This window comes from Balaenoptera acutorostrata, chromosome 20, assembly GCF_949987535.1.
Source record: "Balaenoptera acutorostrata chromosome 20, mBalAcu1.1, whole genome shotgun sequence".
Classification (NCBI taxonomy): domain Eukaryota; kingdom Metazoa; phylum Chordata; class Mammalia; order Artiodactyla; family Balaenopteridae; genus Balaenoptera; species Balaenoptera acutorostrata.
Window position 1 is genome coordinate 43,955,137 of NC_080083.1, and position 20,047 is coordinate 43,975,183.

The following is a 20,047-nucleotide window of genomic DNA, read 5'->3' on the forward strand; positions in this document are numbered from 1 at the left end:
CTGCATTTGTTTTTTGGCTGTGCCTCGCTGCTTATGGAATCTTAGTTCTCCGACCAGGGATTGAACCCAGGCCCTCGGCAGTGAGAGCGCAGAGTCCTAACCACTGAACCACCAGGGAATTTCCACATAGCAAATTTTTTAATTCATTAACTTTTTTTCCTACAGTAATGGATGTTTGTTCTTGCCTGCCTCAGTAATAACACTTTTGGAAAATTATTGTCTGAAAAATGAAACGTTTGTGTCCAAAAGAGTTCATTGAAGCATTATTTACATTGGTGAAAAACCCGGAACAGCATAGATGTCCCACAATAGAAGAACTAATTAAACTGGCATGTCCTTACTTACCATGTATTATAGAGTCAATTAAAAGTCATGTTTTCCCAAAATATTTGGTAGCACAGGAAAGTTCTCATTCTGTTAGGAAGAGGGGGGGAAAGATACCAAACTCTTATATAATTTGTCAAAACTCAATTATAAAATGGTGCATTTTACTGTGTGTAAATTAGATCACAATAAAGTAGGGAGGAAAAGCTATCTTTCAGACAGTATGAGGCTCAAATATAAACCAGTGCTTCTCAAACCTGTGTTTCAAATCCCTTAGGGATCTTGTTAAACCGCAGATTCTGATTCAGTAGGTCTGGGGTGGGGCCTGAAATTGTATTACTAACAAGTTCCCAAGTGATGTCAGTATTACTGGTTGGAGACCCTGCTTGGAACAGCAGAGGTGTAAACTCTGGACCAGTGCTTCTCTGCGTGTGGCCCCTGGACTGACTGTGGCAGCAAGACCAGAGAGGCGGTTAGAAATTCTTATTATCGGGCCCACCCCAGAACTACTGACTTAAAAGCACTTGTTTTAACAAGCACTCCAGCTAATCCTGATGCACGCTAAAGTTCGAGAATGCAATATGCATTGAAAGGCCTTATTGCAAGTTGCAGCAAAATGTCAGTTGCTTTTCTCTGGATAATGAGATTTGGGTGATTTTTGTTTTCTTCTTTGTATCTTCCTATAGTTTACAAAAATAGTGATGTTACATGTTTTCTTTCAAAATGAAAATAACTTTTAATTTTTTTTCTGGTTATAAAAGTAATATATGGGTTCCAGTTCTAGCATGATGCTGAACTGGTACCACTCCAGGAGTTGCCCTCAGGTGTTTTTCACTCATGGGCTGCATCCTTGCAAATCTGAGCAGGCTGTCTGCAGGCTGTATTGAAAAACTCTGTGATGGTTAATTGTGTCAGCTTGACTGGGTTAAGGCATGTCCAGATAGCTGGTAAAATATTACTTCTGAGTGTGTCTGTGAGGGTGTCTCTGGAAAAGATTAGCATGTAAATCAGTAGACTGAGTTAAGATGATTCCCACCAATGCGGTTGGGATCATCCAATCCATTGAGGACCTGAATAGAATAAAAAGGTGGAGGGAGGGTGAATTTGCTCTAAGCTGAGGCGTCTATCTTCTCCTGCCCTTGGACATCAGTGCTCCTGGTTCTCAGGCCTTCAGCCTCAAACTGAATTACACCCCCAGCTTTCCCAATACTCCAGTTTGCAGGTGGCAGATCGTGGGACTTCCCAGCCTCCATAACTGTGAGCTAATTCCTGTAACAAATTATGTATATATCTCCTGTTGGTTCTGTTTTCTGGAGAACCCTGACTACACAAAGTCCATTTTGGTACCTAAAGAACCCAGGATGACCTAGGATAGTGGATGCGGCAGCCTTGGTTCTGAATGCTGCAGAGAAGATCACATGGACCTGTAAAGAAATCCAGATCAAAACTACAATGAGGGACTTCCCTGGTGGCACAGTGGTTAAGAATCCACCTGTCAATGCAGGGGACACAGGTTCAGTCCCTGGTCCGGGAAGATCCCACATGCTGCGGAGCAACTAAGCCTGTGCACCACAACTACTGAGCCTGCACTCTAGAGCCCATGAACCACAACTACCGAGCCCGCATGCCACAACTACTGAAGCCCGTGCTCCTAGAGCCCGTGCTCTGCAACAAGAGAAGCCACCTCAATGAGAAGCCCGCGCACCGCAATGAAGAGTAGCCCCCGCTCACCGCAACTAGAGAAAGCCCGTGTGCAGCAACAAAGACCCAACACAGCCAAAAATAAATAAACAAAATTTATTTTTAAAAAAACAAACAAACAAAAAACTACAATGAGGTATCACACCGGTCAGAATGGCCATCATCAAAAAGTCTACAGCCAGGGCTTCCCTGGTGGCACAGTGGTTGAGAGTCTGCCTGCCAATGCAGGGGACACGGGTTCAAGCCCTGGTCTGGGAAGATCCCACATGCCGCGGAGCAACTAGGCCCGTGAGCCACAACTACTGAGCCTGCGCGTCTGGAGCCTGTGCTCCGCAACAAGGGAGGCCGCGATAGTGAGAGGCCCGTGCACCGCAATGAAGAGTGGCCCCCACTTGCCGCAACTAGAGAAAGCCCTCGCACAGAAACGAAGACCGAACACAGCCATAAATAAATAAATAAATGGAAATTAAAAAAAAAAAAAAAGTCTACAGCCATCCAGACTGAGGGAGACCTGGAAACAGGGCCACACGAGATACAGCCACAGCTGCAACAGCAAACACCAGGAGCACCCAGGAGGCCGGGGTAATGCTGGTGGCATGCATCACCACAGGATCAACTTCCACAAATATCACCCAGGATACTTTGGGAAAGTTGTTATCTGGCATTACCACTTAAAGAAGAACCAGAGCTTCTGCCCAGCTCTCAACCGTGATAAACTGTGGAACCTTGGTCGGTGAGCAGACACAGGTAAATGTTGTCAAGAACAAGACGAGCTGCTCCTATCATTGATGTGGTGCGATCAGGCTACTATCAATGCAAAGTTCTGAGGAAGGGAAAGCTCCCAAAGCAGCCTGCATCGTGAAGGTCAAATTTTTCAGCAGAAGAGTTGAGAAGATTAAGGGTGTGGGTGGGGCATGTGTCCTAGTAGCTTGAAGCCACCTGGTAGAAGATTCATTAAATGTTAACAACTGCTTGAAAAAAAAAAAAGTCTACAAATAATAAATGCTGGAGAGTGTGGAGAAAAGGGAACCCTCCTACACTGTTGGTGGGAATATAAATTGGTGCAGCCACTATGGAGAACATTATGGAGGTTCCTTAAAAAACTAAAAATAGAACTACCATATGATCCAGCAATCCCACTCCTGGGCATATACCCAGAGAAAACCATAATTCAAATATATACATGCACCCCAATGTTCATAGCAGCACTATTTACAATAGCCAGGTCATGGAAACAACCTAAATGCCCATCAACAGAAGAGTGGATAAAGAAGATGTGGCACATATATACAATGGAATATTACTCAGCAATAAAAAAGAACAAAATAATGCCATTTGCAGCAACATGGATGGACCTAGAGATTGTCATACTGAGTGAAGTCAGACACAGAAAGACAAATATCATGATATCACTTATACGTGTAATCTAAAAAAGGGGAACAAATGAACTTATTTACAAAACAGAAGTAGAGTCTCAGATGTAGAAAACAAACTTATGGTTACCAGGGGATAAGGAGGAGGTGGGGGAGGGATAAACTGGGAGATTGGGACTGACATATACACACTACTATATAAAATAGATAACTAATAATAACCTGCTGTGCAGCACAGGGAACTCTACTCAATGCTCTGTAATGACCTACATAGGAAAAGAACCTTAAAAAAAAAAAAGTCTACAAATAATAAATGCTGGAGAGGGTGTGGAGAAAAGGAAATCCTCCTACACTGTTGGTGGGAATGTAAATTGGTGCAGCCACTATGGAAAACAGTACAGAGGTATCTTAAAAAACTAAAAATGGAGTTACCATATGATCCAGCAATCCCACTCCTGGGCATATATCCAGAAAAGATACAAGCACTACAATGTTCATTGCAGGACTATTTACAATAGCCAAGACATGGAAACAACCTAAGTGTCCTTCGACAGATGAATGGATAAAGAAGATGTGGTATATATACACAATGGAATACTACTTAGCCATAAAAAAAGAACGAAATAATGCCATTTGCAGCAGCCATGGATGGACCTAGAGATTATCATACTAAGTGAAGTAAGTCAGACGGAGAAGGACAAATATTATATGATATCACTTATATGTATATTCTAAAAAATAGTACAAATGAACTTATTTACAAAACAGAAACAGACTCACAGACATAGAAAACAAATGGGAGGGGTTACCAAAGGGGAGGGGGGAGGGATAAATTAGGAGTATAGGATTAACAGATACACACTACCATATATAAACTAGATAAACAACAAGGATTTACTGTAAGCACAGGGAATTATATTCAATATCTTGTAATAACCCATAATGGAAGAGAATCTTTTGAAAGAAATATATATATATATATATCTGAATCACTTTGCTGTACACCGGAAACTTACACAATATTATAAATCAACTATACATCAATTAAAACTTTTTTAGGGCTTCCCTGGTGGCGCAGTGGTTGAGAATCTGCCTGCCAATGCAGAGGATACGGGTTCGAGCCCTGATCCGGGAAGATCCCACATGCCGCGGAGCAACTGGGCCCGTGAGCCACAATTACTGAGCCTGCGCGTCTGGAGCCTGTGCTCCGCAACAAGAGAGGCCACGATAATGAGAGGCCCGCGCACCGCGATGAAGAATGGCCCCCACTTGCCGCAACTAGAGAAAGCCTCACACAGAAACGAAGACCCAACACAGCCATAAAAATAAATAAATAAATAAACCCAAAGTTTAAATAAAAAAAAAAAAACTTTTTTAAAATAAAAGCAAAAGCAAAAAAAAAAAAAAGATCGCATGAAGATTCTCCTTTCTTTACTTAGGAATCATTCACTTGATCCTCTTTCATTAGAAAGACTGACTTTTCCAGTCTGGCCCTAAAGATAGTAATAGAATGCAGTCATGTGCATCACAACGAGAAGAGATCAATCCTGAATATGCTGTGTCTGCTGGAACAGTTAAAACTAACCAAGAGCAGCTCCTCACTGACCTACTATTTGCCATTGAAGGCACTGAACTCCCTTGCGATAAGTTGATTCTTGCAGTGTGTATTTCTTATTCCCGGCCATGTTTATGAATGAACTAGTGACAGTAGACACACTCACACCTAGGGAACATTGGTGTCACTACACTGCCTTATACTTAGGAGTAACGTGTGCACACATGGTCACACGGCAATAAATGACAGCACTGTAGAACAGCTTTATGAAACAACGTGCTTCCTACAAGTAGAATATGTGTTGCAACAATGTCAAGAATATTTAATTTAAAAATAATAAATGAGGAGAATTGTTTGAGTTTTGCTGACCCCTTCAGCTGTAAGGAATTAAAATGCTAAAAATTGGTGGGCACAAGTTCGTTTCTGGGTACCACCAGAAAGCCTCCATGCCGCCTCCACCTGACCTACTGATAGGCACTCTCGTTAGTGACAATTTACCTGTGGAAAATGAGGAGACAGTTTGCCAAGCTGCTGAGCTGTGGCTAGAGTTGAACACAGAATCACCTTTGCGATATTTCTCACCCACATCAAAGTGGATGCTCTTGGAATGACTAAAGAGGAGATGATGATTTCCATTAAAGCATCTTCTGAAGAGCCTTGTAGTCTTTACGTTTCTGTCTTTACAGCCCCCAGATAGAAAAAGTTCACAAGCTCTGCAGCCCACCAGCTGATCCGTGTAAGGCTGGGCAGATATAACTCCTGATAATGACATCTCGAGAGCAGGCAGTCAAGTTGCTCTGAAAAACAAAAAGGAACCAGTAAAAACAAGCCAACTCCAAGCTGCCTTCAGATCTGCAATTACTTTTACTGGTCCAATGCACAGCAAGATTTCCAAAGACCCTTGGCCATTTAAGTGATCAAAGCCCTGGAAGAGACCAGAGTGTCCAACAGACCAGCAGCGTCCTCATCTTCTTGGGGCAGAAGAGCTCTGCACCTTCCACAATCCTCTCACCCCATTTCATTCATTCTGTCGCCCCACACATATTTACTGATCTTCTACTAAGTGCCAGGAACTGTTCTAGGTGCTGGGAGCAGGACAGTGTATAAAGCACCAAAAACCCCTGCCCTCATGGAGCTTACACGCTAACGGAGGAGACGGATGCTACACAGGATAAATAAGAAAAATATAAAGTATGTTATTAAGTGGTCAGTGCAAAGGAAATAAAGCTGAGAAAGGGGATAGGAGGTCAGGGGTTAAATTCCAGTTAGGGCAGCAAGGAAAAGCCTCACTAAAAGGCAGCATTTATGAAAAGACTTCTTTAAATGTTAGAGGGACACAGGGGAGAGAAAATACAGCCGTGTGTTGATGATGTCACGAGTATTAATTTACCAGGTGCCGACATGTGTGTGCCTGCACGTGTGTGTTCATGCGTGATGGACATGCATGGGAAGCGGCTCCACAGCCTGACGGGTCAAGGTGAGGTGCCGGACACAGAGACTGAACGTGGACCAGGGCCGGACAGGCCCCTGAACCCAGCCCCCGACCTCACATTTGGCCAAGAACAGGGCCACGTGCCGCCAGCTCTGGGCAGCATCAGCGACACCTCCTCCCAGGCTGGACGGCGCTATCTGGGAAGAAGGATGGGCTCCGGAGATTGTAGAGTCTCCTGTGTCTGGCCCTGTGGTATCAGGGACTGGGGACAGCACAGGGTGACCATGGGCTCCATGTCCCCCACCCCCCCAGCCCAGCCCACCAGCTCTGCCACTTTCCACTCTCCAAGGGCAGATGGGTCTGGTCTGATGAGGATTTTTCCAGGCTGGGCTGGTGGCCTGAGCCGGCAGTGGCCATGCGTCCAGGGCAGGGATCATTCCAGGGGAGATGAGGTATGTCCCTGAGCCCCCATGGCCGGGGGACAGGGGGCAGGGGGCAGGGAGCAGCTTTAGCCAGAAGCAGGTGGAGGCTGGGAATGGGGAGGTCAGCAGTGCCCTCACGCCACATCCTGTTTTTGGAATGGGCCCCAGCATGTGCTTTCCTTTGGACTTGGTCCAGGCCAGTGTCTCCCCACCCAGGCCCAGTCCCAAGGGAACTCCAGCACTCCCAAGCATTAACCTAGGGTTTTTCCAGGCTGGGCCGGGCCCCTGAGCCAGCGTGGGTGAAGGATACCTTTCCCACCCCTTCCTGAAATCGGGCCAGGTGTCCCCATTGGCCCATGAAAAACTATACAGGCCCCCATGGCTGGAGAGGAGAGAAAGTGTCACCAAAGAGGAGTCCTGGCATGGCCCCCACCAGCCCCACACAAAGCCCTGTGGACTGTTAGGCCCTGGGACACCACCTGGGAAGCCCAGCCAGGCTGGAGAGGGGACAGTTCCACGATGTGCTTAAGAACATGGGCTCCGAACCAGTGAGGCTGGGCGTGCGGCCAGGAGCTGCTCTTTCTTGCCGCGTGAGTGTACCAAGTGGCTTAGCGCTCTGAGTCTCAGCTGCCCTGCTGCCGGCTCACCAGGAGGGCTAAGCGAGCTAACTCGCGCGATGAGTGGGGCGCAGGGCCTGGCCCAGAGCATCTGCACCGGTGGACGAGGGGAATGGTGTGGGTTGGGCAGACTCCTGAAAAGGCAGAGGGAACAAACAAGCACTCAACCTGGGAGTGTCCCCTCCCTGGCCGCTCAGGTCACCACTGGTCATCCTAACTCTCCTCCCCTATGGGACAGCTTCTCCTGCCACCTAGAGCAGTAGGTGACTCAGTTCAGAGCCTTATGGGGGAAAAGAAGCCTTGCTTTCTATTTATTTTTCGCATTATGAAATGACACGCTCATTACAGTAAATCTGGAAACTACAGAAAAGCAGGAAGGAAGCAAAAGCTTTTATTTAAGTCCCAAAGCCAGAAACTCTTGATACTTCAAGGTTTTTCCAAAAGGGAATTTCTTCCAGGCTCGGGCTTTTTTGTTCTCTGTAACATGGCTGGGACCTTAGCATTAAGACGCAGAGCCGGAAGGGAACTTGGAGGTCAGCCGGCCCAGGCTCCCCAGCTGACAAGCCAGGAGACTCTGGCCCAGAAGAGCTGAGTGACTGCTCCAAAGTTAGCAGTGGCAGAGCTAGAAGGAGAGTTACCAGGTGTCGGCTGCCTCTTAAAATACCAGTGCCTCCAACACCGGCGGCAAACCTCGCTCCAGCCCTGAAGACGGCCTTCAGAGGGGACAGTCACTTGATAGTGGACCTAGGCCTTCCAGTTTGGGGGAATTTATTGGTGATAGGCTTCCTTCAATAAAAGAGGGAGCTCTGGGGCTTCCCTGGTAGCACAGTGGTTAAGAATCCGCCTGCCAATGCAGGGGACACAGGTTCGAGCCCTGGTCCGGGAAGATCCCACATGCCGCGGAACAACTAAACCCATGCACCACAACTACTGAGCCTGCGCTCTAGAGCCCGTGAGCCACAACTACTGAAGCCCGCGTGCCACAACTACTGAAGCCCGCGTGCCACAACTACTGAAGCCCGCGCGCCTAGAGCCCGTGCTCGGCAACAAGAGACGCCACCACAATGAGAAGCCCGTGCACCACAACCAAGAGTAGCCCCCGCTCGCTGCAACTAGAGAAAGCCCGTGCGCAGCAACGAAGACCCAACGCTGCCAAAAATAAATAAATGTATTTTTTTAAAAAGAGAGAGGCAGCTCTGGTTAACCCCTTCCCTCATTTCCAGATGGGGACACAGCCGAGGGGTGGGGGCGGGTGTGGGGATGGAAAGGGAGGCTGGCAGAGCCCAGCAAGGGGTGTGGCCCTGGGTCTGTTCTCAGGGGTGGAGCCAGCCAACAGGGTCACCCTGTCCCTTTAAGAGAAGGGGGAGAGCTAGCCCCTCTCAGCCATCCTGTCTTGTCATCCATCCCGGCAAAATCCGAAAAGGAAAATGAAAGAGGGACCAGGAGGAACAGGTCCCAGCCATCTCCCAAGGTCCTTTACTCGGCTTTAACATCCCAGCGTCAGCTACAGGGCGAGTGGTTACATACGGGTGAGAGTCTGGGGGCATCAGGGGCCTGTGGGACCTGTGAGGGGTGGGGGGAGTTGGGGAGGTTCTCGGGAGATATGGGAGGCTGGAAACAGAGGGACACCAGGGAGGAGATGGGAGAAGTTGGGCCGGCATTCCTGCCACACTGGGCTCAGATGGCAGGGGACACCTAGGACATTGGGTAGAGTTATGGAAGTGGGGTTACCTTTGTGTCCGCTCCCCAATTCTGAGAGCAGTTCACTGCAGTAAAAAGGGCAGGAAAATGGGCGGAGAAAGAAGGAGGTGGGTCCTTCTGGGTCTGCTGGCTCCACTTCTCCCAGGGGTACCAAATTGGGTCCGACGGAGAGCTGGGTTTGGGGCACCACTCTTGCCCACAGAAAGCATCCTTGAGCACATGAGGGCGCTGCTGGGTTTCCGCTTCTACAAATGCAGTCAGAGGCCGCGGGGGGTGGGGGGGGCTGGTCTCCAAGGTTCTTTCCCACCAACCTGGACTCTGGAGGAGCACAGGGTCCAACCCAGCAGGCCCGTGGGTGTCTGACTAGAGCACCAGGGTGGAGCTCCTCCCCAGCGCCCGTAGTGGAGAATCACCTAACCCCTCCCGCCCCTGCGCCCCTTGCTAAGCCCTTTGTTCCCACAAAGTCCCTGTTAAACCCAGGCCTGGCTGACCCCCTGGCTCACCTCGAAGTTAGAGGAGGTCCAACTGACTCCACCCCGACGGGCACGGAGGGCTGAGGATCCCGTTCCTTCAGCCTCTGACTGCCCGCCCCGCGTCCATCCCCAGCGCCATGGGGGAGTGGGCGTTCCTCGGCTCGCTGCTGGACGCCGTGCAGCTGCAGTCGCCGCTCGTGGGCCGCCTGTGGCTGGTGGTCATGCTGATCTTCCGCATCCTGGTGCTGGCCACGGTGGGCGGCGCCGTGTTCGAGGACGAGCAGGAGGAGTTCGTGTGCAACACGCTGCAGCCGGGCTGTCGCCAGACCTGCTACGACCGCGCCTTCCCCGTCTCCCACTACCGCTTCTGGCTCTTCCACATCCTGCTGCTGTCGGCGCCCCCGGTGCTCTTCGTCATCTACTCTGTGCACCGGGCCAGCAAGGAGCCGGGCGGCGCGGCCGGCGGGGCGGGGTCGCTGGGGCCCCCGGGGCGCCCGGAGGGCCGCGGCGCGCGCCGCTGCTACCTGCTGAGCGTGGCGCTGCGCCTGCTGGCCGAGCTGGCCTTCCTGGCGGGCCAGGCGCTGCTCTACGGCTTCCGCGTGGCACCGCACTTCGTGTGCGCCGGTGCCCCGTGCCCACACACGGTGGACTGCTTCGTGAGCCGGCCCACCGAGAAGACCGTCTTCGTGATCTTCTACTTCGCCGTGGGGCTGCTCTCGGCGCTGCTCAGCGTGGCTGAGCTGGGCCACCTGCTCTGGAAGGGCCGCACGCGCGCCGGCCACTGTCGCCAGGCGGCCGAGCGCGACAACCGCTGCAACCGCGCGCACGAGGAGGCGCAGCAGCTGCTCCCGCCGCCGCCGCCCGCCCTGCCCGCCAGGCGCCCGGGGCCCGACCCCTACGCCCCGCCCTCCTACGCTCACCGGGCGCCGGCCTGCGACAGCGAGGGCGGCAGCGGCCGCAGCAAGGCATCGCTGGCCACCGTCCGCCAGGACCTGGCCATCTAGAACTGCCTGGGGCGGGGGTGAGGTCAGAGGCCAGACCCCACCACCCCGGAGCGAGAAGCGGCTCTGCAGCAACTGTTTGCAGGGTCCCCTGCCCAGCAGATGACACACAGGGGGCATGGCCCGCCGGGCAGCATCCGCAGCTCCCAGCCAAGCTGGGGACATCTAATGAACTACGGCCGGTCCTTGGTGCCGTCATCCAGGCAAAAAGGAAGGAGGCGGAGGGCTGAGAGAAAGTGGACGAGAGGAGGACAGAGCTAGTGCAAAGTGGAGGGTCCGGTGGAGCCCGGGTTGTTTTACTGGGGACAAAAACAACAGTGATACCAGCATCCCTGGGGGCCTCTCCTTGTTCAGACTGAGGCGTGGCCTCTGTGTGGGCCCTCTGTGTATGTGCACACACATGTACACACACATACGGTGTGAGCTGTGGGTGCCCAAGCACACGTAAAACCTGTGTGAGCTCTTTCTGTGTGTGTGTGCATGCACGCATATATCCTAGGTGAGCTCTGGTTGTGCACGCGTGTGCATAAGCACATGTCCATCCTCTGCAGGCTCTCTGTGCGTGTGTGTGTGGGCCCACCCACCCCGTGTGCGATCTGCGTATGCGCGTGCATCTGTGTGCCCTGTGTGAGCTATGTGTGTGATCTCTGACACGCACTGTGCGAGTGGCCAGGATCCAGTGCCAGCAGCAGCCACGGTGGCTTCCCCCCACCTGCAGCGGCATCACAGGATGATCTGCCCTCCTGATGGAGCCCACACCGGAAGGGAGGGGGAGGGGAGGCGGCCCTTCACCCTGGGCAGGCCTCAGTCTGGGCACCATCTACACTCTCGACCTTGTGGCCTGGGCAAGGTGGCTGGGCCCTCCTTTCATGGAGATGGAGTGGGGGCGGGCAGTGGGGTCAGAGGGCAGGACTATTTTCTAGCTTCCCCCTCTTCACCCTGCTGCTGTTACCGCAGTCCATAAACATCCTCAGAAGAAACCTCCCCCAGAACGCGCTCCTGGCCCTGCATTTTCCTGCAGCCCTCTTCCCCTCCTCCCTCCCCACCCCGCCCCCACCCCCGGGGAAATACAAGGATCTGTCTACGTGTCTGCCTCCTATTCCCCTCCTATCTCTCCTCTGCCCCCATCTTCTTCCTCCTTCACCGCCCCAGTGGGGATGCTCTCCATAAGCAGCCAGCACCAAACTGAAAAATCCAGGGGCCACCATCTAACCACACCTCTGGGGCTTCACCAGACCCTGCTGAGCAGGCTGCCAGCGCCCCAGTCTTCTATGTCCCTGGTCGCTTCCTCTCTGTCCTCCTTTCCTTCACGCCTCTTCCTCAGCTTTCCTGTCTGGCTCCACACAGCAGCTGGAGGAGTTTTTCTAAATAGCCCCCCTACTTACGTCCTTGGGGCTCCCCCGTCCTCAGGGTAAGTCCAGCACCGGAACGAGGCTTTTGAAGCCCTGCACGTCTGGCCCTGCTTCATCAGGCCCCCTCCCGTTGGCTTCTCCAGGGTTTCCATGCCCCAAACCGTACCGAATTCTCTGTTCCTACCAAGCACGGTACCCAATCTTGCTTCTAAGTGTTTCAACATGCTGCTCCTTTGCCTGGAGCGGCTTCCCTCTCTGCAGCGCCCCCTCCCCCTAGCTAATTAATGCCTACGTGCCATTTGGTCTCACCTGGGAAGAAAATAGATGCCTTCCCATACAGACAGCCCAACCCCCAAACCAGAGCTGGAGGCCCCAAGGCAGCACTTCTGCTGGATGCATAGCTCTCTCCGCCTCGCAGGCCCATAGTAGGTGCTCAGTAAACTTGCTCTGGATGAGGAACTGGAGGTGTTCCCCAGGCCCAAGCACTTATCCATGCTCACGGTGCGTGCCACCATCCCTCCACCTACAGTGAGTTCTGTGTCTCCCGCCTGGACCCTTCCACATAAACACAGATGTGAATGTCCAGCTGTTTTCCATATATATTCATTCAACAAATACTTCTTGAGCACATAGTGTACACCAGGCAGTGTTCAAGATCAGCACTGTTTCATAGAAAGAGGATGTGAGCCACCTATATAATTCCAAGTTTTCCATTAGCCACATTACAAAGTGAAAGGAAACAGGTGAAATTCATTTTAGTAATATATTTTCTTTATTTTTTCAACACACCATCAATATAAAAAAAGTATAGAGGAGATGTTTTATATTCTTCGTCTTGTACTAAGTCTTTGAAGTCTGGTGTGTGTTCTGCGCTTGGAGCACATCGCAATTTGGACCAGCCACGTATCTAAGACTCGGCCTCCACCTGTGGCGAGTGGCTGCTGTATTAGCAGATTCAAGGTGTTGGGCTCCAGTGGTGAACAAAACTTGCCCCTGTGAAGCTTACATTCTGGTGGAGAAGGCAGACGATAAATATAGACTGTACCAGCAGCCAGTGTAAAGAGTAAGGGGAGAGAGAGTGACACCCCCGAGGAGTGACGGGGAGCAGAACATAGCAAGTTGCCAGCCGTGAAGCTTCTCCGGGAAGAGCATTCCCATTGGAGGGAATGGCAAGAACAAAGGTCCTGAGGCAGGAATAAGCTGGAGGTCTTGGAGGCCAACAAGGAGGCTGGTGTGGCAGGAGTGGAGTGAGGGCCGTGGAAGGGGTGACCAGTAACTCAAACAGTGCCCCAACTTCCTTAGCTCTCCTCTCAGTGGCTGGGGTCCCCATCCACCCCGGCCACCTCCGTCTATTGTTGCCAGAGCCCGTCCTCTGCCCACCTTCCACATACCATCAATCACCTGGTCCTCCTGTTTTACCACCTAAGCATTTCCTCCCCTTGGCCACTCTTCTCCACCCCTTCAGAGGCTGCGCAGGGTCAGCCGGTCACTGATGGCCTGGGGTACTCCCTTCCTCAGCGTCTGCGCCCGCCCCCTGCAATTCTAATCTGAACACCTCACTAACTGGCTTCAAATCCTTCACTGCCATTGCCCTCAGGATCAAGTCCAGCTCCTGAATTGGCCTTGACCAGTCCGTCCCAGCCTCTACAGCTTCACCTGTTCTGCCTTTTCAACCAAAACCCGAAATTGTTAAAACACAGAGCTGGGGATAGTTTCTGATCACCAGAAGCTTTTTATTACCTCTGCATTCCACCTGGCTAACTCTTCCCCTTAGAGATTTAGCTGGGAGGGAGCACCTGTTCCAGGAAGCCTTCCGAGCCCTGCTCCAGACCTGGTTAAATGCCTCTGCCCTGTGCTCCCATAGGCAAAGCACATGTCAGCCCTCGATGACCAGACTCCAGCAGTGGTTCTCAACTGGGGGCGATTTTGCCCCCCAGGGGACATTGGGCAACGTCTGCAGATATATTTGGTTGTCACAGCTTGAGGGAAGGTGCAACTAGTGGATAGAAGCCAGGGATTCTGCTGAACATCCTACAGTGTGCAGGACGGCCCCTCTCAACAAAAAAATCATAGCCCAAAATGTCACTTGTGCCGTAGATAAGAAACTCTGCTCCACAGTGAACTATGAACCATCCAGAGCAACCTCAAGCCCCAGCAGCAAAGTTACTATCCCAAGGGGGGCGCTTTGTAAGTGTGGGCGTCACTGCTTTTGTCGTCACAATGAGGGGCACCCTCTTGGCATTTGGTGGGTAGGGGCTAGGAATGCCAATGTCCCCCCACAATAAAGAATTGTCACACACTCCTTTAGAATGTCCCACTGACATTTACATAGTGAACAACCTCTTTATAATTACCTGAACCCAAAACCTGACCCTGTTTTACATATAAAACATTAAGGGTTTAGTTTGGGATTTTTTTTTTTTGCATGGTTTTATTATTCGTTATTGGTTGTTTTTTTTTTAATTAATTTATTTTATTTTATTTTATTTTTTGGCTGTGTTGGGTCTTCGTTTCTGTGCGAGGGCTTTCTCTAGTTGCGGCAAGTGGGGGCCACTCTTCATTGCGTTGCGCGGGCCTCTCACCATCGCAGCCTCTCTTGTTGCGGAGCACAGGCTCCAGACGTGCAGGCTCAGTAGTTGTGGCTCACGGGCCTAGTAGCTCCGTGGCATGTGGGATCTTCCCAGACCAGGGCTCGAACCCGTGTCCCCTGCATTGGCAGGCAGATTCTCAACCACTGTGCCACCAGGGAAGCCCTCGTTATTGGTTTTTAATCCACCCATACTCTTTAATTTTCCTGGGATCCTTCTACAGAATAGCTTCTGACCTTCTTATTTCTTTTAAATCCAAATGTTCGTTAAAAATAGAAGCAAGCATAGGACTATGTCCTATCTGCCCAATGATTGGGCCCAAGCATTGACACATGGAAATTCACAGTACTTTCCCTGAATTTCTCCTTTACAATATAGTGTGACAGCATGGTGACTTTTTAAAGCATGTGTTTGGTATGTTATGTTAAATTATGTCAGGTTCATAAAGAAACCTGTTAGAAAGTGTTAGAAAATATTTGCTAGAGGAAGAGAGCCTCTGTCCTCAGCACCCGCTCCAGCCTGGGCCAGACTGTGACATAAGTGAGGATCTGGCTCCACCTGATGGCTAAAGTAGAAATGGCAGGTGGACCCCCGTGGAAGGAACTCTTCCCGCCCAGGAATCTCTTCTCGCCCAGGCGCCCTGCTAACCCTCCCCAAACGCAGCCTCCACTGCCACCTTCCCAGACGCCCCCCGCCCCCCAAGATCTCAGTGCTTGATGCTTCTTCAAGGGCTTCAGGGATACAGGAAAGAGCCCTGGCTGAGAGGTAGGAGCCCTTAGTACTGTTCCCCGATCTGCCACTAACTTGCTGTGTGACCACGGGCAAGGGCACTGCCCTCTCTGGGCCTTGATGTGTAGTTGGGGAGGGGGTGGGGGGAAACTGGCTTCTGAGGACCCTCAAGGCCCATCACACTCCGTCCTCTCAACCGGGAGCATCCAGGTGCCCTGTCACCTGTCTGTCCTCTGTCCCTCCTGCCCACAGAAGTGAGCTTAGGGGTGGACAGGCGAGGGCAGGACAATTCTTCCTGGAGGCAGAGGGACAAGAGGGCTGGCCTCCCAAGTTTCCATCCCAATCCTGAGCTCTTCTTAGGTTGCAATGAGTCCCTGACCCAGGTCCCCATGCCAACTGCCACTCCTGCTGTGAAGGTCATCTGTGGTCACTCCAAAAATAGAACTCTTCTGCCACTAAGTGACCCCCCCCCCCCAGACTCAACCTCTGGCTTCCCAAGGGCTAGGGACTCTCTGAGGGCCGAGGTGGCTTTCTCCCTCGGACCGGGGACTCCCTGAAGGCGCAGGCAGTCTTTCCCTTTCTCCCCTCCCCCACTCCACACTGGGGTCCCTAACGGGCTGTGAAAGCCCCTAGACCAAGGGCTTTCTAAGGGCAGGCCCATCTCCTTCCATAGGGTCTCCAAAGATCCCAGCACAGCAAGGCAGGCTCCAGAGGCAGCTTGGTCCGCCCCCCCCCCACCAGTGCCCACAGCTGACCCCCAGTCTCTGCCCAGACACCGAGAGAAGGCAGCGAGGCAGCGAGGCTCTGAAGCATGTGTAGAATAAATATAACTTTATTCTTTATCCAGTAGATCTCAGTGGAAAGTCCAACAGTAACAGGTGCACCAGCGGGCTCTGGGGGGATGAGACCCCAACCCCGGGGCAAGGAGGGCAGGGCAGAGCCAGCTCCCCCAACCCGGAGGTGCAGGGGTGACGGGAGGGGGCCCCCTGTAGGCCCGTCCTGCGGGGCAAGGAGGGGGCACGGGGGTGGGGTAGGCCAGGGAAATGGAGGAACTCAGGCCACAAGTGTCTGCCGGCCCGTCTGTCCACTGTGTGTGTTTGTGTGTGTGTGTGTGTGTCTGGGGGCCCTGTGGGCGGTGCTGGTGGCTGTGAGGCTGGGGGGCAGGGGCAGCTCGGACCCCCTGGCCAGCGCCTTCACGGGGCGCGGGGTGTGGCTGGAGGGCTTCGATGATGTGGGCTCTGGCGGGGAGGCAGCCCTGCCAAGGACACGAGGCTGAGAAACACACGCCTTTATGTTCTGAGGCCCCCTTGCTTTGCCCCTGCCCCATCTCTTGGGGGAGCCCCCTCCTTCCAGGGGTTGCCGGGGAAACTGTCCACGCCCAGTGGTTAGGCAGAGGGAGAGGGGAAGCCAGGCCTCGGAAAGTTAGTACTTCACAGTTTTAAAGAGAAAACTAAAAAGGAAAAGGCTGGGGAGGAGGGCTTAGGGGGCACAGGGACTTAGAGAGGGGGAGCCCCTTGTGAGCCACTCCCCTCCCCCAGGACCCACCCCCCTCCAGCTCTGAATCCAGCTCCCCCCAACACACCGCACAGATTCCTTCAGTATAAATGTGCTTAAAATGAAAATTCTTATTAAAAAAATCAAAACCAAAAAAAAAAAAAAATTAAAATAAAAACAAAACCAGCAAGAATTAATACCTGGGGGTTGGTACGGCAGGGTATGTACAGGGGGAATCCCCCACCCCGGCCCACCCCCTCTGTCACCAACCGAGGCAGGGGGGTTCCCCAACGGGGGGGCAATGGCTTGCGAGTTCTGAGGATGGGGGAGCCAGGTCCTGGCATCTGCTGGTGATGAAGATGTGGAGAGGTGGGCAGAGGGGTGTCTTGATGAACACGAGGCCCCTGGGCCCCATCCTGAGGCCCGGGACCAGGGGTCCTCACTCAGTCCTTGCCCCCGATGTCAGCCCTGACATCTGCAGGAGCGGGCAGTCCATCGCAGGCCCGGGCCTCTGTCCGAAGAGTCGCCGCCGCCTCCCTCCGGTCCCCCAGGGAAGGGAGGACGGGTGGGGGGCAGGGCTGGCGGGGGTCGCATGGTTGGTAGAAAGGCAGAGAAAAGCCAGGGCACGGGGCGAGGGCTGTGTCCACGGGGCACGGGCAGTCACGGGGAGTGGGTGGCCGGGCTGCTTCTGTTTGAGCTGGGGCTGAGGCTGGGGCTGCAGCTGCCGGGCGGGGGGGCCAGGCCGCCCCCATCCCGCCCCCCGCCCCCCGCTGGTCCGCTCAGAGTGTCCAGGCCCTCTGAGTTCTCCAACATCTCCTGGATGAGAGGTGGCATGGAGCCCGGGATCTCCATCTTCAGCGTGATCACCCGCTCAGCCCCTGCAGGAAAGGAGGGACAGAGGTCAGCGTGCCCGCCCTGCTCCCCCAGCCCCACAGGCAAGTGTGGCTTCAGGAGGGAGGGTGGAGGGCGTGGGGGGAGCAAAACTACCAACATCAGCTTCCACCGTGCACTGAAGTCGGGGCTCAGCTCTTTGACATAAGGCAGCCCTCCTAAGCCCCCACGGCTGAGGGGCAGCAGGGCAAAGTGGTTCCAAACTCGGGCTCTGGGGTCAGACCGCCTGGGCTTGACACTGGGCCATTCCTATGCGCCGTGTGCTGTGGACTCTCCTACTGACATCTCAAAACAACTCTGTAAACACCATCATTATCCCCACTCCTCAGATGGGAAACTGAGGCTCAGAGCTGTTCTCTGACCTGCTCAAGGACACACACCCACACAGTCTGGTTCCAGAGCCATGCCCTTAACCCCCACGCAAAGATGACACTGCCACCTTGGGGCTCGCAGGCAGGGGTCACCTAGGCAAGGTAGGGTCCGGTGAGTGGGGCATCACATGGGCACAAACACGTGGGGTGTCAGCTCAGATGCAGGAGGCCTGACCCTGGACATGGACGGTGGGTCCTGGGCCAGGTGTTGGGGCCCAGCCCCAGCAGACACATGGGGCATCTCCAGGTGTGGGAGTCTCACCCTTAGCACTGATGCTTCGCAGGTCTGTGATCTTCATCAGCATCTTGGGGAACATGTGTGGGCGGCTGGGCCTCCGTTTCCGCACATAGACCTTCAGTGCCTCAAGCAGCGGCTCCTGCAGCATGTCCACCCTGTCTGGCTGCTCCAGGTCCTGCCGGTCTGAGGAAGCAGAGATGCCCTCTGAGTCGCTGCCCTAGCCCAGCGAGGAACACAGCTGCACTTCCAGCCTTGACCACCAGGGGGCATGCCTGCCCAGACCACGGACTGAGCTTCTCTGCTGGGGGGCGGGGGAAGGGGCGGGGGCGGTCCCCACACATAAAGGCCCTACGAGGCTCTCAAATGTGAGCAAAGAGGGGCTGGGGACAGGGGTTGCCCAAAGGTCGCCCTGAGAGCCCAGTTCATGGAGGTGGGATCCCTGAACACCACTCTGATGGCAGTGCCATCAGAGACAGGTCTCCCACTCCTGCCCATTATTCTGGACACCAGCCTGATAAGGTAGAACTCATAATAATAAAATAATAACAGCAGCCAACATTTACTGGGTCTTACTCTGGGCACACTGTGCCTTATTTATTACCTCCTAATCCTCCCATCAACTTTATGAGGGAAAGACCATTACTGCCCCCATTTTACAGAAATAGAGGCTCAGAGAAGTTCAGCAACCTGTTACAGGTCACACATTGGCCAGGATTTGAACCTGGGTGGTCTGACCTTCAAGTCCTCACTCCTAAGCCCCCTACAAGGAGCACTGCCTGGAAACAGGGAACCAGAATCCAGGTCTCCATCACAACTCCCTTGCCGTGTGGCTGCAGACCAGACCCTGCTCCTCTGGGACTCGGTTTCCCCCTCTAACAGGGGTCTGACAAGGGTCTGACAGGTCCCTTTCTGATCTGATGATCCCTGAGCTTCTCCCCGGGAGAGGCTCTGGGGGTCGTACCACCACCCTGGGCCTGGCCCCCAGACCCAGGCCCCCTGCCCACCTCCACAGATGAGGCAGATGGCACTGAGCAGCCCTGTCTCAGCATCATCCATCTCCAGGGGCAGCAGCTGGTTGGCGAAGGCGAAGACCAGGTCCGTGAGAGGGCCGAAGCCGGCATTGTGCATCTGGGTCCGGTTCAGGGTCAGCCCATCCGAGAAGGTCATTGTGTCCTGCTCGGGCGTGTACCGCGTGCAGATCCGCAGGATCTGGATGCAGAGGGTTCTCGAGTTCAGGAACTCACATCCCCCAGCACTTCTAGCACCAGCAACCCCCGAGGACCACCTGGCGGGCAGCCAGACCAGTGCTGTCCCATAGAACCTTCTGCAATGCTGGACACACTCTACGTCTGCACCGTGCAATACAGTAGCCAGCGGCCACAGTGTGGCCGCTGGGCACTTGAAATGTGGCAAGTGCAACTGAAAAGCTGAATTTAATTTTAATTAATTTAAATTTAAATAGCCACACATGACCAGTGGCTTCCGTATTAAGACAGCTGATCGAGCTCATCCTGCCTCCATGCAGAGAATTAAGAGGGAAACTAGAATTTCCAAGAAGGCAAAGACCACAGTGGATTTATGTCTACAGTTCCCAGGACTGGGTACGCAACAAGAGCTCCATAAATGTATATTGTCTTCAACTCTCTCAAACCCTGATTCTGCCTCTTGCATCCCACCTCCCACCCCATCCCTATCAGGAAGAGCAGCCTGGTCACATCCCACCACAACATTCCACATCTCGACCACCTTGGAGGTGGTCCAGAAGGAACAGGTGGGCTGAGCCCA

General features: G+C 53.2%; 2 protein-coding genes and 2 pseudogenes across 5 annotated transcripts in view; 3 read left to right on the forward strand and 1 right to left on the reverse strand.

The window, feature by feature from the left end:
* The first annotated feature begins 1,109 nt into the window (after positions 1-1,109).
* Positions 1,110-2,958, forward strand: LOC102999905 (60S ribosomal protein L27a-like; annotated as a pseudogene).
* Positions 2,959-4,908: 1,950 nt separating this feature from the next.
* Positions 4,909-5,870, forward strand: LOC114237099 (kelch repeat and BTB domain-containing protein 2-like; annotated as a pseudogene).
* Positions 5,871-8,874: 3,004 nt separating this feature from the next.
* Positions 8,875-10,602, forward strand: GJD3 (gap junction protein delta 3). The gene is made up of 2 exons (XM_057536378.1): positions 8,875-8,953; positions 9,732-10,602. The coding sequence occupies exon 2, from the start codon at positions 9,736-9,738 to the stop codon at positions 10,600-10,602; it is 867 nt and encodes a 288-aa protein (XP_057392361.1). The 5' UTR covers positions 8,875-8,953; positions 9,732-9,735.
* A 6,271-nt stretch (positions 10,603-16,873) lies between these two features.
* The window catches only part of RARA (retinoic acid receptor alpha), a 42,796-nt gene continuing 39,622 nt past the window's right edge, over positions 16,874-20,047 (reverse strand). For all 4 annotated transcript variants that reach the window (XM_007177593.2, XM_007177592.2, XM_057535958.1 and 1 more), the window contains 3 exons: positions 19,267-19,471; positions 18,287-18,445; positions 16,874-17,640 (listed from right to left, as the gene is read on the reverse strand). In XM_007177593.2, coding sequence (XP_007177655.1) covers positions 17,423-17,640; positions 18,287-18,445; positions 19,267-19,471 — 582 coding nt within the window. In that variant the 3' untranslated portion in view covers positions 16,874-17,422. The remainder of the gene's footprint in view (positions 17,641-18,286; positions 18,446-19,266; positions 19,472-20,047) is intronic.

What these genes read in the sequence shown, in the direction of transcription:
- GJD3 (XM_057536378.1), top strand. Translation starts at nt 9,736, where the DNA reads ATGGGGGAGTGGGCGTTCCTCGGCTCGCTGCTGGACGCCGTGCAGCTG.